The following is a 25967-nucleotide window of genomic DNA, read 5'->3' as shown; positions in this document are numbered from 1 at the left end:
TTTGTGGGCTGCTTAGGTATATGCTGTGGTATTTCACAGGCCGCATGTCAAGTTTAAAATCAATGTTTCCCATTTATTTCCATATATGTCAAGCTGCATTCACTGACAGATCTTGGCATTGTGTTTTAGGATTTATCCCCCAAGGCAACAGACCCTCCCAAACCTCCAGGCTCATGAAAGTCAAACAGGACAAGCCTGCAAGTAAGAAATATAGGGATAATTGTTCTGATTTAGTGGTCCCAGCACACAGCTTCATGCAACGGGGGTGCAAACCGGAAATTTGAGCCTGGGAGGTCATTGCGTCTGATTTGCGGATGCGTCATTTTTCTGAAACCCCATTTTGCAGTCTGACTCAAAAAGTGCCAGAGATAATATTAGCATGATTTAGGAAAATCATGCAGGCCGTGAATCGGGCCTGCTGACCTCAGCACCAGAATTCCAAGTAAACACTCGCGTCACGCAATGTTCTGTGCCTGGAACGCATGCACGCATAGAAATAAGCTGCCTGGGCTTCGTGGGCTGCATGCCACCCACATTCTGCAGCCTGGACACCCTTCATTTGGCAAAACAAAAGTTAACAAACTTACAGTAAAGCATCCTTACAAAGTAAGGAAACCAGGGCAGATTTTCTGTTTCCTGTGCCTGGGTATAATTGGACTGCCTAGATGTGGTGTGTAGAGGAAAATCGGGTGGTGAGAAGCCCATGCCCAGATTTCTTCTATACACTGCACCCAGGTGGTCCAACATGAGCCAGTGCAGGAGCAGGAAAATATGCCCCACTATCTTTAAGATTCGATTGTTGGGGGTATAGAATGTTCTAAACAAGAGATGTGCTGCCGTTACACACTTTCGTTTTAGCAACATTCCTTCTATGACAAACGTAAGCACAGTAGGGGGAATTTCCTGACTTTGTCATTCCAGCGGGAAGCCTAACCTGCCAATAGCACATATCAGAGATTTGGGTGCACGCTATGCAATGTGCCATCAAATTTCCAATACGTGCACCTGGGGAACAAAGCTCCCCGTCAGAAGAATGCAGTGGTAAAATTATCCCTTCCTATATCCTCTCTCGAAACGTCCAACAAAGTGGTACCTTATTTAATTTATGAAATACCCTCATCATTTATAAAAAATGATGATGCATTTTCCTTTCCAGTGAAGGGGATGCACCCTCAAATTTTAATACTCACTTTTATCTTTTATTCCCAATGAGTCAGAGAGGTGGGCAATCTTTTTGCAGTCCTCTGTCAATGTCCTCTTGGACCAACCACCATTAGACACATTTCACCACATTGAGAGCAATCAATCCAATTTTTTTCTTCTCCTCCCACCCCACTCTGCCCAATGCCTCCTTGCATGGCCTGGCTCAGGTCAAGAACTTGGACAGCATGTTAAACTGCGGCTCTCTCTCTGTTCAGGTGGACGGGAAAGATGCAATGGCATTGTTCAAAGAAGAGCAGGAATTTCTGGTGTACTGGCCAGCATTCAGTTCTCAACCATCAAAAATAGATTTAACTGGTCATTCATCTCATTTGCTGTTTGTGTGATCTGGCTGTGCATATATTAGCTGCCATACTTGCCTGCAGAACATGGATTACACTTAAAAATACAAAGGATGTGAAGCACCTGGAATATCCTATAAGTCAAAAGCTCCTTCTTTCTTGTATTAATGCAAGTTGTTTTACTGTATTTACTTATGCACATAAAGAACTTCTGTTGAGCACAGTTTTCGATTTACTTTCAGGACAGCAGCACTGCAGGTTTTTTCAGGGAGGTTTGGAGGATATTCCCCACACATACTCTCCGAGGATGGGTAGGTGGCTTGGCTCATTTTGTTTAGTTTAGACAGATGTATGTGCTTTGTTCTACAGCTCTCACAGGCGTGTGTTCTCAACGAATATATAGATTCACTCATGGTTGTAATGAGACCCTAGGTGGTGGGCTTCCTGCGAGTTTCACTCCTGCAGTAGTACCAGCAATTCTTATTTCCCTTTACTGATTTTTAAACTGTAAGCAAACAATGAATTAAAAACTGAAAATATCTAAGTTGTTGTTCAAAGTGAAATTCTATTGAAGTTCTTTGTACCTGCGATTTAACAGCAGTATTGGCGTTGTCTATAGCAAGCAGGCCTCTGGATCTGTTTTGCTGTCAGCAGTTTTGTTGCATCAGCATTGTGAGGCGTGCAGTATATGAACAGTGCCCCAGTGATATTCAGACTGGTGCAATATGTTATTTCTACTGCTGCTAGGCGTGTAAAGAAAAGTCGCAACAGATTTATAACAGTAAAAATAATAATTCCATTCAAAATCGCCAATGTATTGTGGAAAGACATCTTCGTCACTATGTTTGTGCATTGGCATTTCTTTAGAACTTACTTGAATAGTGGATTACCAGCTGCTGCAGGTTTTCAAACTGTGTTCGTGAAGTAATGTAGAAGCCACCTTTATCCAGTTTACGAATCTTGTAGTGCTTCACATTCAGTCCTTTTGCATTGTCATAGTCAGACACAGAGAGGCAGTAAGCACCTGGATAAAAGGAAGTGAAATATTACTCTATAAGCATACAAGAGCTTTATATCACACTACACTTCCAGTTTAATATTATTGAGACACTTGCATCAAGTTATTGTGGCTACCAATTTTATCTGAATCTTGATTTGCCCTGCATAGTATACAGTGGGTTTCTGCCAGGCCAAGGCTGATATTATGTTACAGGTGAGGTCTTCGGAGAGTCAGTTAACTGAACCACTCTCCTGTATTTAGTTGTGGATAGTACAAGCAGTCTTTCTGTAAACCAGTTGCACTGGGGGTTGACTATTCTGTGTTAATGTAGACTGACCTGGATACTTTTGCCAGTGCGCATGCCCAAAATACTATCAGCATTTGTACTGTCATAACGACACTACACAACAGTGAGTTGACTAGACTCAGGAAAACCAAATGCCCTCAGGAAGACTTCTAGTCTTAAAAAGAAATCCTGCGAGTACATCATGCTGTCACCACCAGTTGCACACAAGTAGCACTATGAGAGCCAGGGACCAACACAGCAGCTAGCCTGGGGCAAGTTAACTTCCTGTTTGAACATGTTGAGAAATAAAGGTACCAGCCAATTTGCAAGAAATGCCTATATATTTATGACTTCCTCCAATCTTCCATTGTTGTTACGTGGAACAGTCACTGCATTTCAAAGTTATGCGGAGTGCTTTGAGTCATTTCACCTATATAAATGGAAGTTTTTCCTTCCTTTATTGTTTGCTTTCTCTCTATACCTGATGCTTTGTTGCCTGTTGTAGCTCTTCCCCCATCCCAATGATGAATTCCTCATCTATGCCTTTGCCCGTAATTAGCGGTCAGCAGCGAGGCAAAGGCGCTCGCCGCTGGCCTCGAAGAAAGCTGCCCACAGAGATCTCGCGATCTCTATGGCGAGAAGCATGACTTTCTCGACGTGCAATTGATTGTAGCACTCTGTAATGGGAATTCCCAGTGAAGAGCTGCAGTGACGTCAACAAGCTGTATAAGTAGCCAATCACATTGAAGAATTCTCACAGACAGCAAAACAGGAAATGATAAGCAGCTTTTATCCGGACTTTTTAAAAATGTTACAGAGAGTGAAATAAAGATTGGGGCTTTTACATGGAGATAAGGTAGAAGCTGAAATATCATGAACTAACTTTAAAAAAAAATGATTAAAGTTTTAAAAAAATTGTAATTTTTATCATAATGGAGAAATTTGACACTCCACAAATATAAAAATTAGTTTTTCAGGGCCACAACGGTTATTTAGCTGTTAAAAGCCCAATTACTCCTATTCCAACAAGGCTTAACATTTAACGGAGTATTTATCAGCGATATTACCATGGAAAAGCTCAAGTGGGTACGGGGTGGGGGGGGGGGGGGTCCACAGTGCATCCTGTGTTGGAGCAGTAAATGACTGAACACAACTTCAGGATTTCCTCGTTTAGATGCGCGTGCGCTAAATCCTGAAGTTGCGGTCAGTTTCTGAGGGGTAATAACGACAAACGGCGACAGTTTCATTGTCATTACCCACTGCAAAATCCGAGCCCTTATGTTTAGGTCCCAGGGTTCACAAACTGTTGTTGGTGAATGAAAAAATTACTTGCACAAGGTAACCAGAAACCCCATGCACTAAGTGTCAAGTAGCTTCGAAAATAAAATCTTCAGCTTTGCTCAGACAACCCAACAACCCACCTGCTCTGTCTCACTGAAATCCATTTCATGCCAGCTTGCAATGAAACATTAGAACTGAGAGCATGACACACTTATTAAAGCTGATTTTGCTGAATATAACTGGTTGGGGACTGTAATTATATATTTAGATCATTTCCAGCATGTCCCTGCTTGCATCATTGATCCAAATTCCAGATTAACTTACCTGTACAGATTTTTCTGTTTATCACCTGAAGCTTCCTGCAAGCACAATGTTGGACATTTTCTTTTATGGTTTTCCAAATGCCATCAACAAATTATATTCCCAGTCATGTTTCCTCACCTCTAACTCAGCAGGCAGAATATGCCCGTCTCTAAATTGTTCATTAATTTAAAAAGCTCTGCATTACCAGGAGTATGCAGTTTACAAGGAGACATAATGGAATTGTGAGTATTACCAAAGATGGCAGCTCATTGTTACGTTGAACAATATTCTGCTTAAAAAGCAGCATTTTCAATGCAGCGTGTACTTACAAAGAAGCTGTTTTCAAGGGCATTAAATTAGAGCTAGAATAAAAATGACCAGAGACTGTATCTGTCTGCCGTCATCTTTTATGTCGTCCTGTTGGTAGCTTTCCCGGGATCAGTGCAGAATCCAATTCTCAAGCCAAAATTCCTGATAGCACAAGGCTTTTAGCATACCATGTTTGTGATTCCAGACATTCTTTCAGTACGTTTGCAGCTGTTGTCAATCCATGGATGTTGGATTTTTTAATATAAAAAGGACTGGGAGAAAGGCTTCCTTTCAAATGTTCTCTAGCAAAATTGTCTAAGCTTTCTATTTCTCTATGCTCAATATTTCATCATGTGCAGGGCTCCACTGGGAAAACCAATTAGAAAAAGCTTTGAGATTGGAGCTGCAGGATTCTGTAATGTCTAGAGGTTTGGGAAACACCTCAAAGCTGCACAGATAAAGATGACTTGTGGCATTACGTACAAAAAGTTTAAGCTTCATTTAAATATTTCCCCTCTTCTCTTGAAGGCATCAACATGTTGCTGGGTGCAGGTCCATCGGTGCCAGTGCCCTATAGGTACCCCAGTCAAGTGGCTATTCTTTATGTGTAAGCCTAGATAATGAGTGTCAGCGTGCTATTCAACTGAGGGAAGAGTAACCTCACAGGCAGGCTGAATTATCTTCTCACCCAACGTCCACACAAATGCCCTTTCCAACAAAGGTCACTAGACAGCAAGCAAGAGCAGAACCCTAACTGATTTCTTACCGCACTAACCCTATTCCAATTGTAGTGTCCCTGCTGCCACTCCAGCTAAAGGCAAGTGCAGCATCTGTACCACTAACTGGCTTAGATCAGGTAATGGGGGACAGATTAGGGACAGAACTTTGTAGCTACCTGATCTGTACAGCTGAATGCCAAATTGAGCAGTACCTTAAACCACTAAGTGTTCTAAATTAGTATTTCAAAAAGAAATCTGGAAATAAACCCCCAAACCACTTCCCCAAGACGTACCTGCCTACCATCGAGTTTTATGTGAACAAGCAGCTCCTTCAGGGAGTGTCCATGTTTATGGATAAAATCAGGTTGCAGACATTGAATTTTAACAAGGAAAGTCATTAAAATATATTGACCACGATCATTAATCCACTTTTCACCCAAGTGACCACTCTTTAACGGTGAGCCTTGACAGTGTATGTTAATGAGCCATTTTACATGGAACGCATCACAGCTATTCATGTCCTCATCAGATGCCGACATAGGCATATCTCCAGCATAGGTCACTGGACAGTGATCAGGAGTAAAAACCCTGGCTGATTTGTTTTGTCTCCCTGACCCAATTGTAGATCAGTTGTCTCAGCACAGTCCAGTTACTGAACTGGGGGCCTTCTTGGTCCTTATGGCTTGACACCACACTGGCAGTGCAACTGAGTTAGGGGGGGGGGGGAGGATGTTAAATGAACATACCTAATTGACAATCGAAAATGACTGCACAAAATTTCAATGCATAACAATCTCAACTGAACTCATTTTAATTCTTCCCCTAAAAGAATTGATAATATTGAATTGTATATGACTTACAACATGGATATTTGAGAGCGATTAGGAGAACTCAGAAAACTGCTGGAGCATGGAATGATTTGCCGCAAGGAATGGTTGAGGCAGAGACAATTGTAGCTTTTAAGAGAAAATTGGATAAACATTTGAAGCGGAGAAAGACACAAGGCTCTGGGGAGAGATTGGGATTAGATCTGGATTGCTCTAGCAAATAATTGACAGCAACACGATGGACTGAATGGACTCCTGCTGTGCTGTAACTTTCTATGGTTCTATTAAATCGAGCAGTCAAACATAGCTGGGAAGAGCCCCTGAAATTAATTGAAACCTTTTGATTTTTTTTGGCTGCAAAAGAAAGAAACCTTATTGCATTTGAGGTTTTAACTTGCAACTATGGGCCATTTTCCTAATACCACCACAAAATAGTATATGTATAGGAAGTTCTAACTAAAACAATGAAATCCATAAGACTGTACATACAAAAACATCTCCATGGATATTCCATCAATATTTACATGAATTAAGTTCTGCATTATGCCAAACCAAAAAAAAATTGAGTGAAATGAATCATTAAGGCCCTTGTTGCAGGCCCTTCTTCACCATCAAAACACAAGGCAAAATTCAGCTTTAAGACTGTATCACATAAATTGCCAACCATCAGTGGTTTATGTGTTTCTTCAGCCCTGTTAGGGTACCAGCAGTAGTGCTAGGAAAACAGCTTTCTGCAGCCTAAGGCACATTTTGTCGACACTGCCCAAGAATGCCCCAAAGTTTTAATGTGTGAAACTTTGCACGCAAGTTGTCACCATTCACACAGAAATCTGCTGATTAGAGAATCAGTTGGGAAATACATGGGGCAGGATTTTCATTGATCCGTGGAGGTGGGATTGGAGGCGTGTGAGGGGTTAAAATCTTGAAATTGGGGGGCATGAACCCATCCCGCCCCCAACCCGCCTCCATGCCAGTTTCAAAGGAGGCGGATACCCGACCTGTGCTGGGACCCGCCTCCCCGAGGCGGGAAGGGGATTAGTGCCAATTAACTGCCTGTTAACAGGTAGTTAACAGGCAGTTTTTAGCCTAATCCCTATTTTCAATGGTGAAGTGTGGGATTCCCGACAGCTCCAAACCACGCCAATTTAGCGAGGCGGGCCGTCGGGCTGAAGGGCTTGGAGGGGTCAAGATGTCCAGTGTTCAGGTGAGTGATGGGTGCATGAGTGCAGAGGTAAGTGTGTTTGGTGTGTTTAAAGAAGTTTTACTTACATAAGAACATAAGAACATAAGAAATAGGAGCAGGAGTAGGCCAATCGGCCCCTCGAGCCTGCTCCGCCATTCAATAAGATCATGGCTGATCTGATCCTAACCGCCAATCCACTATCACAGAACCATCTCCTGAATCTAACAGAATTAGACACACGAAATAGGAGCATGATCAGGCTACACGGCCCCTGGGCCCGCTCCGCTACCCACAGGGCCATGACCGATCCGAACCTAGACTCATGTCCAAATTCCTGCCCGCTCCCCGTAACCCTTAATTCCCTTTACTTCTAGGAAACTGTCTATTTCTGTTTTAAATTTATGTAATGATGTAGCTTCTACAGCTTTTTGGGGCAGCATATTCCATGGACCTACCACCCTCTGAGTGAAGTAGTTCCTCCTCATCTCAGTTTTGAAAGAGCAGCCCCTTATTCTAAGACTATGCCCCCTAGTTCTAGTTTCACCCATCATCGGGAACATCTTCCCCGCATCCACCCGATCCGACCCCTTCACAATCTTATATGTTTCAATAAGATCGCCTCTCATTCTTCTGAACTCCAATGAGTAGAGTCCCAATCTACTCAACCTCTCCTCATATGTCCATCCCCTCATCTCCGGGATTAACTGAGTGAACCTTCTTTGTACTGACTCGAGAGCAAGTATGTCCTTTCTTAAGTATGGACACCAAAACTGTACGCAGTATTCCAGGTGCGGCCTCACCAATACCTTGTACAACTGAAGCAATACCTCCCTATTTTTATATTCTATCCCCCTAGCAATGAAAGCCAACATTCCATTGGCCTTCTTAATCACTTGCTGCACCTGCATACTAACCTTTTGAGTTTCGTGCACCAGGACCCCCAGATCCCTTTGTACTTCAGTACTTTCCAGTTTCTTGCCATTAAGATAATAACTTGCTCTACGATTTTTCCTGCCAAAGTGCATAACCTCACACTTTCCAGTATTGTATTCCATCTGCCAAATCGCTGCCCACTTACTTAGCCTGTCGATGTCCCCTTGCAGGTTTTTTATGTCCTCCTCACTCACTACTTTCCCTCCCATCTTAGTATCATCTGCAAACTTTGATATGTTACACTCGGTCCCCTCCTCCAAATCGTTAATATAGATTGTAAAGAGTTGGGGACCCAGCACTGACCCCTGCAGAACACCACTAGTTACTGGTTGCCAGTCTGAGAATGAACCATTTATCCCAACTCTCTGCTGTACTTACCTTTACAGCCTTCCTTCCTTCAGGTCTCGGGAGTCCCTCATCTCACCGGCACAAAAAGCAGAATGGCCGCGAGCTGTCAAAAATTGCAGCACAGAGCTTTTTGTTCAGGGGAGATCTCTAACTCATCCTGAGAGGAAGGAATTAACTTAGAGTACAGATTGTCAATGTTTGACAGCTTCAAACAGCTGTCAAACGCTGATATTTCATCTGTCAAAATCTCTTGACAGATGAAATATCAGTCTGTGACGTCACCTGTTGCTGGGTGGCCCTTAATTGGCCTGCTGAGCCCGCTGGGCGGGCTCAACAAGGTCAATCAAGTCAAAATCACGTGGGTTGGCTAGAACTCGATGGAGGCGGGACTGCAACCCCGAATGCTGTAGTCCCGCCTCCTCAATGAAAATCCAGCCCATGGTCTCTGCTGGCTGGGTACTATTTGGCAGCCGAGGGGTAAAGGATTTATGTTTTGGGGGCCAAAAATGGTTGAATATCTGTATGTGGCCCAAAGTCAGTGTAACTATTTGCTTTTGCACATCAGAGCTGCTCTTGAGGACATTTTTCTTTAAGGGGGGGGTGGACGGGGGGAGAGGAGGGCTGTGTTAGCTGCTCTTGAAGCTGTTGGTCAGATTTTACAGATTTTCTAGGTTGGCATGTATGCTACTGGCTTTGCTAAATACAATCTATTTGAATATTCAAAGTCAGTTTGAAGACATCGGTCGATGATCAGTGTGCAGCTTAGTGAATTGTAGGTTTGTATTGGCAAGAAAATTTTAAAAGTACAATGGTACTTAATGTATCCTACTAGCCTTACCCATTATCGATTTGAGACCAATTTTGCTGTGCTAATTGCAATCAACATACAGCTCGGTATTATCAATTGTTTTAGAACAAAAATAGTATATATAGTGTGAGATTATTGTGAACTGGAATCATATTCAGTAGTCAGATGGATTAAGTTAACTCCCCCCTCCCAATAGCTTAATGTCACTGTGGTACTGAGCCATACAGAGGAGAAAGAGCCAAGGTTCGATCCCTAGAGTGCGCTGCGATAACTGATCAAAGCTGGGAAAGCAGAGGGGGTACAATTGGGCTAGGGAGGGGCAAACAAATCAGCCGATCACCACTGAGTGGCTGATGCTGGAAATGCGCACCTGTGGCATCAGATCAGGTTGTTACTGAGTTTAGGCTGTGATCCACCCCCACCCCCCCATGGCCTGCCAACATTCACCGTCTAGGTTCGCACGTGAACAGTGGCCACTTAGATCAGATACTGGAGAGTTTTTCGCAACTGTAGAACTATATCCCAGTTCGATTCATTGACTCAGGGAGAAGAGAAGACAAGGGGAAGAAAATTGATAAACATCGGTTTGTATCACAGTCCTGACAGTGCCACGTTTCAAGTGTTCACTGCACAGCACTGCAGCATGGGGAGAAGAACAGGGACATCTGAGGAGCTGGGAAATAGTCTGATCCTGTGACCATATGACCACAGAAAACTAAATATTTAACTCAGGTAATTCTGCCTGGAACGTTCCGACATTCTTCAAAAAAATATCCACCCTAGGTGCAGAAACGTTAAGGCCCATCAATAATGCCCATGCAAGACTGAAGGAAATTTATGGACAGACATGACTTGCATACAAGAGGACCTACCACACAGCACCATAAAACAAACTGGGACTTGGATAAACTTTTGATTCATACTGGGATTTGACTTGCATACAAATTGACTTCACAGTTGGTTCAAAGACCTGTGCATTCTTCAAGACAGTCAAGGCCTGAAACACTAAATTTCATGCTATATTGCTTTGTAGACTGAACTAACTTAGTCTAAAAATCAACATGCTGCATCAGTGAGAACACCTTTGAGAAATCTAAGAATTATACGGACTTGCGTATGGGTTATTAAAAAGGAATAGGTGTCCTACTGCTTTGGTCACCGTAAGTGATACAAAATGCTGAGTATTCTACCATGTAATGCTTTATATAACATACATATATCTACAACATATTAAATGGCATGCCCTTTTCTCCACATTAATGTTACTTCTATTTTTGAGTCAAACTTGGTACGACAACAATTATAAAGGTAAACTCTTATGGCAACATTTTAGAATATGAAGAACCTATGTTCAAGGTTTACCTGTCCTACTGTATTTACAGACCTCCAACCACTAGATAGCACTGTTCTGTGAGTCACTCAGGTACCTACCATTTTTGCTGAATTTCAGATGCTTTTTATATAATCTTTGGGACAGGCACTGTGAAGGAATAAGCCATATAACCTATTCAGAAAAATACACTATCTTATGAAAGAATTCTGGCCCTATTAAAACATGACAAACTGGGTTTGGAAATTTAGAAACCTAACTATGAAATAGCTATGAAAGCATTCTGGCTATTGAGATAAAACAGTTGTTGACCCTGAATAAATAACCTTATTGAAATAGAAGGTGAATGGCTCCGACAAGCTGACCTTTTGGGAACAAAACAATGATTCGCCCTGGATAAGGTGCTCTAATATAAATTTCGTAAAGATGGCACATAAGATAAGGAACATCTGCCCTCGTAAAGATGACATAAAGTAAGGAACACCTGCCGTCACACCATTTTTATATGGTCAACCCAGAACACCTGGAGATGAGAAAAGATTCTGGCTGATGTGGCAGTAAGAGTTGCAGAGGTCGGCAGAAATATGACTAGGGATAATTAACTTGCATCAGCAGAAAACCTTAAAGGAAATACCACTGGAAAAGGGTATAAATATTGAACTCTCAAATAGGATATCAGACTCGCTTTAATCGGGCAAAGCGATTCTCGGCTTCAGAGGCGGCTCTGTAGTCTACCATTCTTTGTATCTTAGGGATCAAAAGTATTTGATATTGGTGGATAACCTGTATAAGAGAACTTTAATAACTGTAATACTGTAGCAAAGTTAAGATTTAAAAGTAAGATTCTCTGTTAAAAAGATAGTATGTTTTCTCTTTTTAGAACTGTTAAAGTTGCGAGTGACTGATTCACCAAAGTTGCGAGTGACTGATTCACCAACTGTAAATTGCATGTCGGTTCTTTAATAAATCTATATATTTTTAGAATTATCTCACATAAGACTTCTGTATCAAAAACTCGTGAACTCAATCTCTGTACACTCTTTGGTGAGGAGTTGCAGAATTCTGAGGGAGTTTTCTGGACCCTCATAATATTCGGGACGTTACAGTCTAGCTAAACTTATTAAAAGCGCTATCTGGAGGACGGTAACATTCTCGGGTTGTTCCTTTCCTTTAGGGAGAGATAGCCCGGACCTTTAGACCCAATTAAGCGTCTTTAGGATTCAGCTACCTCAAACTTTAGTTGAAAGTGAACGTCTGAGAAATACGCCTGATCCTGGGTAGCCCTAAAGGGGCTAGGACTAGTAACTATCCCTTCAGTACAACTCCCTACCCACCTGACCTGTTTGCTGATATCCAGTTCCGAATTCAAGTCATGGCCTACCTGTTCCATTTTATTTCCTCAATAGTAGTGGACTGGCCTCAGGCCTTGTGTTTCAGCCTACCGAATGTCTGACAACTAGACTGGCATTGGTGCCCTCTCGCACCTCGGTTTCATATCTTTCTTAGGAGTGGTCGAGCCTCATGTCTACCACTTGGGCCTTCAGTCCCCACATCTTGATCCTCAACCTGACCTCAGACCTCCCTCACTTGCACACATTCCTCCTTCCCCCTCGAAGCTCTCCTCCAAGCATCCAATCTTTGTGCTGGCTAAACCTGCGCTGAACTCTTTACAAACACTTAAAGTGATTATACTTTTACTAATATATAGTATCAACTCCTGAAGTGCCTCAACAAACAAAGCTTGTTTTCACCTCAGTAATCTTAAACAGGTTTTTAGTTTAAATTTACCTTCCACATTATTGCAGGTGACCCAATGAAATCCAGCACAGGAGGACTGTTCACATGATCATGCACATGGCAAAGCAGCGTATTCTCTCATTCACCATAAACAATGCCGCAGTAGGTCATATACAGTACAGGAAACTTTGGTTTATCCGGAGGTTATATGTCCGGAATACTCGATCTAACGGCAAAAATCAGGAGCCGTTTTCTATATGTTTTTTTAGTTCTCGTTGCTTTTTTTTCCCCAGTCAAGCACTGCAAGGTCTGTAGCTGTAGCAATAGCTTCAGCTACAGATGCTTGCAGCTGCAGCTGATTGTTTTGAAGCTGTTGCTAAGCAACGGGTTTTGTTGATTCACACGGAGCTTCTCAGTTCTGTATGTTTAAACATTAACTCTGGTATGTCCGGCACTTTTGATGTTACAGCACCAGCTCGGTCCCGTCAGTGCCGGATATCAGAAAGTTTCCTGTATATAGCATTATATTCAGCTAGAAACAACACATAATATAAGACTTTCAGAAAGAAACTAGGTCATGGGGCTGGGAACTGAGGACAAAAAAAAATGTGGAATCTAATGTCTGACTTTTGGGGCTGGGGCTCCTGGGCATGGCTTCCATTGGCCCTTGGTTTAATCTGCCCCTGCTGGCAGCACTCAAGAGTGGCATCTGGGGTCTGGCAGCACTTGGGCAGGGGTAGCTAGAGTTTAGAAGTAGCAGAGTAACAACAAAGGGGTGGCTAGAGTTTGGAAGTTGCATTGCAAGTGAATCATTTATTTTCAACAATATTCGCGGGAAATTGGTGCTTGATCTTTGGCTGCGAATTGCTTTGCCAAGTGGAGTCACATTCCTTGATAGATGGCTCTCTGAAAATATCCCATTAACACAACACACCGACCGATCACAGTCCCAGCCCTGAACACTGATTACAGATGTTTCCAGACAGGCACTGAATTTGCAGAGGAGGAAGAAGAGTAGTAGATGGAGGAATAGGAACAAGAAGAGCTGGTTTTTATATAGCACCTTTAACAAAAACATCCCAAAGTACTTTGTGGGGGAAAATAAATAAAATAGTTAAAACAATGCCATCAAGTCATGTTGGGAGAGTTAGAAGAAATGATAGCAAGACTTAGCCAAAAAATGTGTGCATTGAGAAGGTTTTAAAGGTAGAGAGGAGAGAGGTCGATGAGTTTAAGGAGGGAATTCCAGAGGGTAGGACCCATGCTGTTGAAGACTCTTACACCAAATTGTGGAGCGTAGAGAGGACAGGATGCACAAAAGGCCATAGTTGGAGGACCAGAGCATGGGGCAGGATACAAAGCTGAAGGATGTTGCAGAGATAGGCTGGGCTGAGTTTTTGGATGGATTTGAAAGTGAGACTGAGCATTTAAATTCAAAACATTGAGGCCTAGAAATTCAGTATAGCCACTTTTGGGGCGGTAAAGTCGGGCGGGCGCTAAAGTTAGCGCCCGCCGGAAAGTGGAGGCCACTTCGCCGAAATTCAGTAGCTTTGGCCAAGGAGTTTGGGCGAGCGCTGAAACTGGCGTTGCACTCCTATCTTTAGGCGCTAAGCCGGCGGTGCGGACTGATAACGCCGAGGCCGGGCGCAGCGCAGGTGCGGTCATGTTTTGATTGACAGCAGACACCCTGACGCCGGCCAGCTCTTAAAGGGGGAAGGGTCGACTTTGTCTGCAGCCACGCCCTGGATAGTGGAGCCTTGCAGCTAGGCCTGAACACTGCTGGTGGACCCAAATAGCGCCTGAAGCCATGCAGAAGGCCCGTGAACGAGCGCAGCGCTTCTCAGAGCATGCTTTGAGGGTGCTGCTTAGGGGGTTGGAAAAGAACAGAGAGATCTTGTGCCCGGACAGTGGCAAGAAGGCTCCCAGGAGGCAGTACAGGAGAGCCTGGAGGGAAATCGCCCTGAGGGTGTCAGCCAACAGCGATGTCCCCAGGACTGGTGACCAATGCCGCAAGAAGTTCAACGACCTCAGTCGGTTGGTCAGGGTGAGTACCCTTTCCAGTGTCCTCCTCATCCTTGCATGTGCACCTCACATTATGGGCAAAGGGACCTCAAAGGCCTAATGGCCAGCCCTCCTCCCGCAGCTATGGCACTGGCATGATCATCAATAGCACTCTCTGCACTTAACACACTGGCCAAGCTATTCAACCATGGGAGGCAGTGCACACAACAACAGGGCACCACACTGTACTTAGAGGCCGTCCTTTCTCTTGCAGGCCAAGCTGGCGCGGAATTTGAAGAGCCAGACTGTCACCGGGGGAGGCCGTCCCCAGTTCCAGCAGCTCAGTCAGCTGGAGGAGAGCGTGGCTCGACTCGTGCATGGCCGGGTGACTGGCCCCGTTGCTATTGGAGATGCCGACCCTGTGCTGGGACCCAATGGTAAGGACATGACCGTTTGGACCTCTCTGGTTCCCCTTGCGCTTCAGATCTACATCCTTTGCCACTGTCCCACCAATGCGCATAATGGCACTACTCATGCCTCCCTCGCTGACGCCCTGTCCTCACTCTAAAGCTACTCTTGTGCCTTCCTGCTTTCAGCTGGTGAGGAGGAGGTCCCTGAAGCTGAGAGTGCCAGTCCCTCGGAAGAGGAGGACGACGAGGACCAAGAGGAAGGCGGCACATCGGGGGAACCCTCATCCGCGCCAGGGGATGGCAATGGAGGGGACACGTCTTGCCTGGAGGAGAGCCAGGGGGAAGTGTTGCAGGGGGGTGTAGCTCCTGGGCCCAGTGGCGTCCAGGCACGCGGGAAGGGTCGGGCAGCATGGTTGCCTTCTCCCCAGAGGGGGGAAGTGTTGCAGGGGAGGGCAGCTGCTGGGCCCAGTGGCGTCCAGGCACGCGGGAAGGGTCGGGCAGCATGGCTGCCTTCTCCCCAGAGGGGGGAAGTGTTGCAGGGGAGGGCAGTTGCTGGGCCCAATGGCGTCCAGGCACGCGGGAAGGGTCGGGCAGCTCGGCGGCCTTCTCCCCAGAGGGAGAGTCCGCCCTCCAGTCCGGAGACGGTCCTCGCCCAGGAGGTGCGCCTCCTTGATGAAATGTCCGTGGCCTCGGAGCGGCGCCACAACGAGTTCATGGGGGTTGTGGGACAGTTGCCTCAGGCCATTGAGTCCCTGGCTCATAGTGTGGCCAATTTCGGGGACTCACAGGCCAGGGGTGTCGAGCAACTCACGGCAGCACAGGCCAGGGGTGTCGAGCAACTCGCGGCAGCACAGGCCAGGGGTGTCGACCAACTCGCGGCAGCACAGGACGCGAGTCGCGAGTTCTTGAGTGGTGCCGTCCAGACACTGGCTGATCTGATGCGGGCACAGACCAGGGCAGTTCGCGCACTCACTTCTGCCACACTCGCTGTGTCACGGAAGCATCGCCAGGGCACCCGCCGCCCTGCTGCAGCACAGCGGTCTGGCCTTCACCAGATTGCTGCGCTTGCTGCAGTGCCAGGCCGGCCGAGTGCCAGTGTCTCTGGCGACCAGCGAGCACCTGGCATCAGCCAGCTTGCCCCCATTGCTGCAGCTGCCACTGCCACTCCCCCAGCCAAGGTGCGACGAGCTGCTGGAGAGACTGATGCTGGCCAGCCACAGCTGCAGCAGTCAGCAGCCGGCCCCTCCAGGGCCGGACCTCGTCTAAGCCGACCCCCAAGGGCATCTGCCGTCACGCATTGTGCCCCTCAGGAGCCTTCCCCCAGCCTTGCAACACCCACAGGGCCCAGGTTGAGGCGGAGCAACAGGTCGGGCAGGGGCCGGAGAAGCCTGCACAAGGACTCACCCTCTCGGCACACCAAGTAGAGTGTGTTGCCAACTGTTTTTTTTATATGGGGGTGTTTGTGTTCTGGAGGGGGGGGGCTTATTTTGGTAAGGCCGAAGATGAAGGCAAATGTTTTTTTATATGGGGGTGTTTGTGTTCTGGAGGGGGGGGGCTTATTTTGGTAAGGCCGAGGATGAAGGCCAATTGGAAGGACAATTTTTGTTATTCCTCCCCAGGTTGTGGGAGTGAGATATGTTTTTGACTGTTTTTTGGGGGTCTTGTCTGTTTTTCTGTTTCATGTGGGAAGGGCCCTGAGTTTGTTAAATAAAGCTTTTTATTTATTCAGCTTGTCCAGGTGTCATGTTTCAAGTGGTTGTTGCGTTAACCGGCTGAGGGCTTGCGGAGCGGCTGCATTCAGGTGCGTTCATTGCCACAAGCCATTCCCTGACAGGGGGCCTAGAAGTGTTGTTCAATAAGCCGCCGGCGGACGGCCCTTGGACCTTGTGGCTCCCTCCTGGGCTGGTACTCCTCCTCCTCCTCCTCCTCCTCATGGTCCTCCTGCTCGTCCTCCTGAGGTGGTGGTCCAACGCGAGGTGGCAGTGCCTGAGTCCTGCGGATAGCCAGGTTGTGCAGCATGCAGCAAACGACGACGAACTGGGAGACTCTATCCGGCGAATACTGTAGAGATCCGCCGGAACGATCCAGGCAGCGGAACCGTTGCTTGAGGACGCCAATCGTTTGCTCTATGATGTTCCTTGTGGCTTGATGGCTTTTGTTGTATGCCTCCTCCGCAGGGGTCCTGGGCGCGCGGAGCGGGGTCATGAGCCATGTACACAAAGGGTAGCCCTTGTCCCCAATAAGCCATCCCCTTGGTGGAGGCTGTGCCTGGAACATGTCAGCCACAGTAGTCTGGCGCAGGATAAATGCATCGTGGCTGCTTCCTGGAAAGCGGGCATTGACAGCTAGGATGCGCTGCCTGTGGTCACACACCAGCTGTACATTGAGGGAATGGTAGCCCTTCCGGTTGCGGTAATCCTCGGCATTGTCGATAGGTGCCCGCATAGCCACATGCGTGCAGTCAATGGCGCCCTGCACCATGGGGAAGTCGGCGGTCCTGGCAAATCCGACTGCATGCTGCTCCTGCCTCTCTAGGGTCATGGGGAAGGAGATGAATTAGTGTCTCCTTGCGAAAAGGGCATCGGTGACCTGCCGGATGCAACGATGCACGGCGAACTGGGAGATGTTCGCTATGTCCCCAGCAGCGGCTTGGAAGGAGCCGTTTGCATAAAAGTTCAGAGCCACCGTGACCTTCACTTCCACCGACAGAGACGTCCTGCACATCAGCTGTGGACGCAGATCTCTGTGAAGCAGCTGGCAGATCTCTGCAACCACCTCCCTTCTGAAGCGCAGCCTCTTAACACAATGCGCGGCAGTCATGGTGAGATAGGACACCTGCTGCCGGTATTCCCTGAGTGGGTAAGGCCTACGTTGCCGACGCCTGATGGCCCCTCTGCGTCTAGGCATGGCTGGCCCTCTCACACAGCGTCTGCGAGCCCTTCGCACATAATGCTGGAACTGAGGGTTGGAACCCCATGCAGCCCCCATAATAAACTTGCAAACAGTGAAATCACAATGAGTCTAATTTCCAAGCTCTGGCCAGAAGCCAAAAATACCTCTCCTATGTTGTCCCAAATCAGTAAGGTCTGTTCCTTGGTCTCTGTCCAGAAATCCAAAGCACTAAAGTCATGGCAGCAAAATGGCTGGCCTTTATAGTTCAGTCTAAGTGCCTTTAATTAGCGCTCCCCAAGGCCCGCAGGGCCTCTGCTGCGTTCCAGTTCACAGTTCTTAACAGCGCCACGCCCACATTGGGCGGGCGCCACTGAATTTCCGGTTTGGGGTGCACAAACAGCGTTGCACGACGAAATGACGCCATAAGCTGCGCGCGCAGCTGAGCGGGCGCAAACACTTTGCGCCGGCGCTAAATGTCAACTGAAGTTGGGCGTAGGCGCAGTTTGGACTGCGCCCGGGCGCTAAGTGCCTAGCGCTGGAAATCTACCCCTCTTAAGGCGTTAACGGCTGGCGAACGCTACTGAATTTCTAGGCCTGAGAGTCTGTCAGCCAATGTAAGCCAGTGAGGATAGGGGTGATGGGTGAGCAGGACTTTGTATGGGACAGGATACTGGTGGCTGAGTTTCGCACAAGTAGGAGTTTATGGAGAGTGGAAGATTAGAAGGCAACGAGGAGTACATTGGAGATATTGGCCTAGAAATTCAGTTGCCTTAGCGCCGCTTTTGAGGCGCTAGAGAGACTAGCGCCAGAGTTATGGCCAGTTTAAAAATTCCCTGGGGCCCTAAATCGGCGTTGCACCGGTAGCGCTGCGCCGGCACCGATGACGTCATCGGTGTGCGCAGCGTCCCGGTTGCCGTGGTAACCCGCCTGAACTCCGAAATTGAGTTGCGGCCGCCTCGCCCGTGGCAGCCGCAAGCAACGTTCTGTCAGAGGTGCCTTACTCCAGTTTGCGCCGGCGCATTAAAGGCCCCGCGGCGGCCGGCCACTTGCCCGCCGGCCGCCTGCCCGCAGCTCCCTCCCCGGACTTCTCCCCCCCCCCCCCCCCGGAACAGATGCAAGCCCGGCACTTGTCCGAGGTGCCGGGCTCATTTTTAAGCTGATTTGCGCGGGCCGCGGCCGGGTGCAGGCAGCTCCTCCTTAACGGGAGGAGGAGGCCTGCACGTCCCCAGCCTGCCGCACCGCATCCGGTGCCGCAGCGCCGGAACAGCGCCGCAATGGGGCAGTTAGCGCCCATTGGGAGGCGCTGAAACCCTCCAGTAGCGCCGGCAGCCGTTTGGGCGCGGCGCTACTGAATTTTTGGCGCGCGCAGGGGGACTTAGCGCCGGCACTAACTTCCGGCGCTAAAGCCCTGGCTGCGCCAAAACTCAATTTCTAGGCCATTGAGTCTAGAACTAACAAAACATTGATAAGGGGTTCACTAGGGTTGAGGCATGGTGGAGGTGGGCGATTTTGCGGAACTGAAAATAGGTGGTCATGGTGATGGGTAGTAGAGGACATCAAGATTTGTTGATGGTCTGGTGCAGCTTGAGTGAGTGTTACAGAGAGCTTAGAATCACTGGCAAGGGAGTGGAGTTAATGGCAGGGGCTAAAGTCGTGGGCTTGGTCTTCCCACTGGTCATTTGGAGGAAATTTTAAACTATCAATGACTTGATATTGGACAGGGAGTCTGACAGCACAGAGATGGTCATGGGAGGGAGAGATATCATTGGATGTCAGCAGCATACAATGGAAGCTGACTTCATGCTTGCAGATGATGTCGCCAAGGGGTAGCATGTAGATGAGGAAGAGGAAAGGATCAAAGATAGATCCTGAGAGGACACCGGAGATGATTGTGCAGGAAAATAAGCCATTGTTGGAGACCTACTGGCTACATTCAGGCAGGTAGGAGTAAAACCATGTGAGATCAGTGCTATGCAGCAGGATAATGGAGGAGAAGCATGGTGTGGTCAATACTTTTTTTTTTACAGGAGTAAAGACCTATACAATATCAAGGAGGCTGGCTATGAGAAGAAAAATGCAGAAAGAAAGCCAGACAAAGAAAGAATGGAAAAGCTCAGGTCTTGACGTATGCTTGTGTAAAGTGGCAGTGAGGGGCACTAATAATCTGTGTATGGGCACAGCCTAGGAATTACAAGAGACAAGATGAAGGTGAAGACTGCTAGCTCTGGGAACAGAACAAAACTAAAGTTCTGGACTCGGGGAGAGAGATCGGCTTGTGCTGGGTAAAGTTGGTGCAGAGAGTTTTTATTAAAGAATTGCATCATTTTTAGATGTATCAGTTTAGTTGTCAGCAACATATAATGCTATAGGTTGGAGATAAATATGGTTGCCACAACAACTCTGAGAAACCTTTTGAGAGATTTGATTGCTTGGGCTATGGAGGATGCTGACTGTTTCTTGGTAGCTATCTACCGTAATGTTTTTTGATTGCTCAAGTATCCCACTGAATATGAACCCTGGTGAGTTTAACAATTAATTTGAAACAATTATAAGTTTTTGCCTTGTGGACAGTGTGATGCCTTTGAGATGTATGACACTACAGTCATGTGCTAGGCAACAGAGTTTTAATTATTCAGATATTTAAAATAATCTTTGGGATAATTTAACTAGCTCCATTCTTTGATGTATTCTCATGTACAAAATGAAACGGGCACATTCTTATGGAAAATCTTTTTTCCTTCGATTGCTGCACTTAATGATGGTGTCATTAACACTAAAATATTAATTGTGTTGCAAGAATGGCATCTGGCTCTTCTGTGCTGACGGCAATTATTATTTTTTAATCACTTTACAGAACTTCTAATGACGAAATTGCCAGTGACAAATGAAGGAGAATCATCAGCAAATAATAAATGAACATATAGGCTTGGATAATACAATGGATCAGTACATTATCCTTCCACTTCCTCAGTTCCAATGCAGCCCAGACTATACCGTACAGGTCTCCCAGTCTATGCAGGATTCCAGCCAACAAAGAGAAAGAAGGATTTTGTCCCACACCTTACAAGTTATCCAGAGGACCACTTTTGACAGCTTCCAACAGGCAAACCTCCTGATGTCCTATCGGCAGCAGTGAAGTCAATAGGGTTTTACATCCACATTTGGAGACAGGAATAGGCACAGGTACTTGGCATCCTCTTGGGTGACTTATCAGTTCCAGTAGATTAATGAGTGAGAAGCCTTCCTTCTTTCCGTTGACTGGCAGAATCCTACATAAAATCGGTCTCCACCAGGCTCGTATCATCAGCCCATAATACAAAACTACCTCTAATTTGACAATCTCACTCAGAAAGGCCATGAGACAAGCTGGTGTGGAAACTGGAAATGCGGCAGGGACACTGATGCTGGCACTGAGTTAGAAGAGCTTTAATCTGCAGCTCGCTGTGCTATTCCTCGCCCGGGGGTACTCAATGCCTCCATTGGCTGCATGAAATGGGAACGTATTCCATTCTTCAGCACTAATATCCATCATTTTGTTAAGCACAGGAATGCACAAAACAATAAATAGTAACAGGATGCTGCCAGGTTGAGGACTCCATCTGCTCGACACTCATTCTGGTGCAGGTACGACTGCAACATTGCCTTTGGCAACAGAACAGTTTGATCAGGTGACAAATTAGGAAGACACTCAGAATTTAGCTTCTGTAGAGACTCCTGTGAATGTTCTTAACATCCTTTGTTCATTCAGCAGGATATCAATAAGTAATCAGGATGAAAACAAATTTCCAGTGTTTATTTCTGAAATGCAACATCGAGCACTGGAACGAGAATCTCCCAGTCACTTTAGTTGAATATAAAGCTGCAATGCTACAGCCAATTAACAAACTATCTGACTTACTTGGCCATTTTACACAGTAAAGGGTTACGATATTTGTGTGGGGTATTTAATGGGTTCCGATAATTGAACTTACAGCTGGGATCTGAAGCACATCTGTTATGTTGTGCCTTGAGAGCAAGAGAAAGAACTAGCTTTTATCTATTCAGTGACCTACTTTTCACACTGCTGCGCCTCTGGCCACAATGGGATTTCTCATTCTGACTGTGTCTCACGATCCCTCTCTCCGATACAGATGTCTGACCTTAGCCAACTACTTTAACATTTTCATTAATGACCTTGGCCTTTCACTTATTTTAATAAAAGAAACCATTTAATTTCGATAAAATAAATCCTCTCAATCTCATCCAAGATTCGAGATTTTTTTGACCCAGGGTTGGATGTTTAAAAAGCCTATGAGCGCGAGGCTTACTTTTGTTCTAAATTGATGAAGTCATTATAATAATCAATCATTGTTCAACTATGGCTTTGTTGTTTCAAAACTTCAGTCAGGGGCTCAACTTCAAAATGATACATTTTTTAAAAAAAATCTTCCGGTGGTGAAATCACTGCAATCTGATGCTTGTATTCCCCACACAGACTTTGCAGTGTACTAGCCCCTTGCTGCAACATTTCTCAGTTATACCACAACCTCAAATATAAAACCCGCATTGTTTAGGACTCCTCAGCATCAGGAGCCATTTTATTTTTTTTAAAAACCTCTCTCTAACTATACTTTTATGTATGACATCGAATGACAGTCCTATATGGAGAATAGGTTGAAATTAGACCTCCTTCCCATGAATTTTGTCCTCATGTCGTTATGTAGAGAAGATGCCCATATTGCAGTAGTATTTCAATGCTACATACTGAAGCCAAAGGAACACTTCAAGCCTCATCTCAGACTTACTTTGTTCATTTTTACCCCATTTGTAAATTGTCACATAAAAGCATATGAAAAGGGACGCATCCTACGCATCAAAATGGAAAAGCTTTTCGTTTCTTACCGTAAACAGTTTCTGCGTGCCGTTGTTCTTTTCATCACTATATTAAATAACTAGAACGCACATCTGAGCTTTACAAAGCAACAGCGAAGTAAAAGGAATGCAATGGAGAGAAGCTGTCAACACATAACCCGAGGGCACCACTTTCCACATCCTACATTTTTGCACACTACTTGCAGGAGGTTTCGAATAAAGAGTTTCTGTGCCCCTTTATTCAGAGCAGACAAAATGCATTTCAGATTGTTGGAGCAAATTAAAAATGTTTACACATGGGTATAAAGTTTAGAAACCACTTAAATCAAGGTTTGTGACTGTAAATGATGGTGAATCACCCCCCAAAAAACTACAAACAAATGAGTTTACATCTTTCCTCTCTTCCCTTCCCCCTAAACTTCACTGGCCGCCATTTCATTCCGGTTTATTTTCTAGTTTCACATGTTGTCGAGCACTGCTCATTCTTCTTCAGCGAGTCTGAGCAGGTTCATCGACATCAGTTTGTTGCAGAAAAACGTTGTCAAAAACACTGATGTTACAGGAACGAGAACATGACAATCTCACTCATTTACTCAGGTACTGAAAGTAGCACAAATACCACCTCAGGACTGTGCTGTCTACTCTGTCCTATTTAGAACCGATTTGTTACTAGGGTCATCAGCTGGCTGTTTGGTCACCAGCTCAGCCAATTTTTCTGAAATCACCACTGATTACTGGCCTAGGCAGTGTTAAGTGACAACCCAGTTGTCATTTTATTTTAAATTTTGCATGCTGAAATTTTCAACCTGTGTTATTAAATAAAGGTCGCTGTTTGGCCAGCCAGTTGAGTTGAGAAACCCTTCTGGGCCAGTGAAAAACTGGGCAAAACAATAACCATATTTGCTGCTCGCCTTTCCATTGCCCCAAGCAATTACACTGTTCACAGGCCAAGAAGGCCTGCTCCGAGACCTCTTCAGTAATTCGCTCGCAAGGAGATGTACGATAACACCGCTGAGCAATTTCCCGTCCAATTTCTCAGCTTGCTTCCGTGATGAATGGATTTCGACTGATTTCGGCTCAGCCCCCTGGAGGAATTGTTGGGACGGGAAGCCCGACAAGTGGAAAATTGCAGTTTTAAGCCTACTACCATGGCACATTAATACACTGACATGCTGCATCACTAAGGGCTGTGTGTACCATGTCATATCAAAAAATAAAACCAATTTTAAGTCTGAGCAAGCAGGACCCACAGTCTAGGAAACCAGTTCAATCCATTTATTAAAAGGAATTTAATTTTCAGTCATAATTACCTTTTGTGGTCTCACTCTCCCTGACCAAAAAGGTACCTCTAGGATTTTCAGGACTTAGTAGCATTCGCTCCGATTCTCTTCGAGTAATCTTCCCAAAATACCACCTGAAAGAATAACAGTCGAAGGGAAACATTAAAAGTGACCATCATTCTGAGTACTTAAGTGCAAACGCAAATTATACAAGCGTTTCCTGAGAATGACCCACATGTCAGAACCAAATCCATGTCCATTACCTGGAGAAACGTTAAAACCAGATGCAGCTCAAAGACAGTACAAATGGTTACAGTAACAGTAATAAAGCAGGATTGAACGGTGTTCACTGATCCTCATTTCAACTAACCTGGTCCCCTCTACTCCATTTTGCTGCAAATTCAAAGATTATCACACAGAATAAGGATTGGAAACCATTCTAAGCAAACGGGAGTGTTCTCTAACGAGACTGGCAACTTTGGGGATCAACTGTACTCATCGGCCTCTTTAAGAATTTTGTGCGCTTTGCACGTTTTTTTTTTGACACTGCATTAAAAGTTTAATAATTAATTTCACAATTTTTTTTTATTTTTTTTAAGTGTCAATACTTGGCTTTTCATTTTAAAGCCAACAAGGTAATGGACTGAAATTTATATAGAAAATAGCACATTCCCCATGAAATTTTAAGATTGTACTTGCTTTAAACTCTCAAAATCTTTACTTCAGGAAACATTTATGTTGTATATCAAGCAAAGATCTAACTTTTTTTTGTCAGAATGGTTCAAACAAGCAGCCTTATTAACTCACAATAATAAAATATTAAGGAGTTAACACTCCCTCTATCTATAATTTTAGCAAAAAAATCAGCAACAGTACAAAACATTAAATCCCACTTTGTACGTATGTGTTTTCCATTAACATTGTTAACGGTGGAATTTCACCCCTAGAGTTGTTCCCCAGCCAATCCTTTGAGTGATTGTTTAGAAGGAATAGGATAAATTGGCCAAATGGACTTCTTTCATGGTTCTTTTTATGATTTTCAGGGACCATACGCCTTTTTGATGCGTATGATTTTGTGCCATACTAGGGATGCTTTCAGTCTCTAGGTAATTGGGGAGCTTCAGGCATTTAAGAATAGTTGTTTTTATCAACCTCACCTCTGAGTCATGAGTCCAAGTCCCACTCCAGAACTTGACCACATAATCTAAGCTGACACTGGAGTGCAGTACTGAAGGAGTGCTGTATTGTCGGAGATGCCAACTTTCAGACGAGACATTAAACTATTGCCCTGCACAGTAATGTGGGTCTAATTGCAATATTTGAAGAACAGCATTGGGATTCTCCTGGGGTCCTGGCTAACATATCCCTTAACCCACACCACCAACTGGTCATTTATCTCATTGCCTTTGTGGGACTTTGCTATGCGTGAATTAGCTGCAAAACAGAAGTGTCTGCGCTTCAAAAATAATTAATTGACTGTGAAGCACTTTGAGATGTCCCTCAGGGTGTGAAAGGAACGAGACAAGTCCACGTTTTTCTTTCTGTCAAAAAAGCCATTTTTAAATTGTTTTCAAAACATCAGTTTATTATTTTAAGGGCGGGTGGGCTTCTTTAAAGGAATAGCTGTTCCACTCTACCTCTAACTCATCGATAGCACCTTTCTCCAAGTCAGCTGCAGTGGCTGGCCCAACAGTGGGTGCATTTTGCATGACACGGTCCCACACTCTCCTTGCGAATGGGATCAGGGTGCAGCAGAGTGGAACGGTCTCTTGTTTTAAAAGCTGGTTACGCTGCAATATTAGCAAGGCAACAGCAACCCTGGAAGCTACTGCCCCTGCATACAAGTCCTTGCATCTTCTCATCTATAGTCTGCGCAACTTTGATGAGGTGCGCTCTGATTAAATAAGACGAGCATCAATATTTAACAATGGATTTTGAGCTGCCTATGACGATCACTGAGATGGCAG

General features: G+C 45.4%; 1 protein-coding gene across 3 annotated transcripts in view; it reads right to left on the bottom strand.

Moving 5' to 3' along the window:
• LOC147108778 (proto-oncogene tyrosine-protein kinase Src-like) overlaps positions 1 to 25967 on the bottom strand; it is a 215279-nt gene that overhangs the window by 35344 nt on the left and 153968 nt on the right. For all 3 annotated transcript variants that reach the window (XM_086005604.1, XM_086005605.1, XM_086005606.1), the window contains 2 exons: positions 24031 to 24134; positions 2377 to 2526 (listed from right to left, as the gene is read on the bottom strand). In XM_086005604.1, coding sequence (XP_085861730.1) covers positions 2377 to 2526; positions 24031 to 24134 — 254 coding nt within the window. The remainder of the gene's footprint in view (positions 1 to 2376; positions 2527 to 24030; positions 24135 to 25967) is intronic.

Source organism: Somniosus microcephalus, chromosome 13, assembly GCF_052327205.1.
Source record: "Somniosus microcephalus isolate GS21.2 chromosome 13, FLI_Smic_1.0, whole genome shotgun sequence".
NCBI classification, from domain to species: Eukaryota; Metazoa; Chordata; class Chondrichthyes; order Squaliformes; family Somniosidae; genus Somniosus; species Somniosus microcephalus.
This window is presented reverse-complemented; position numbering and strand designations above follow the sequence as displayed.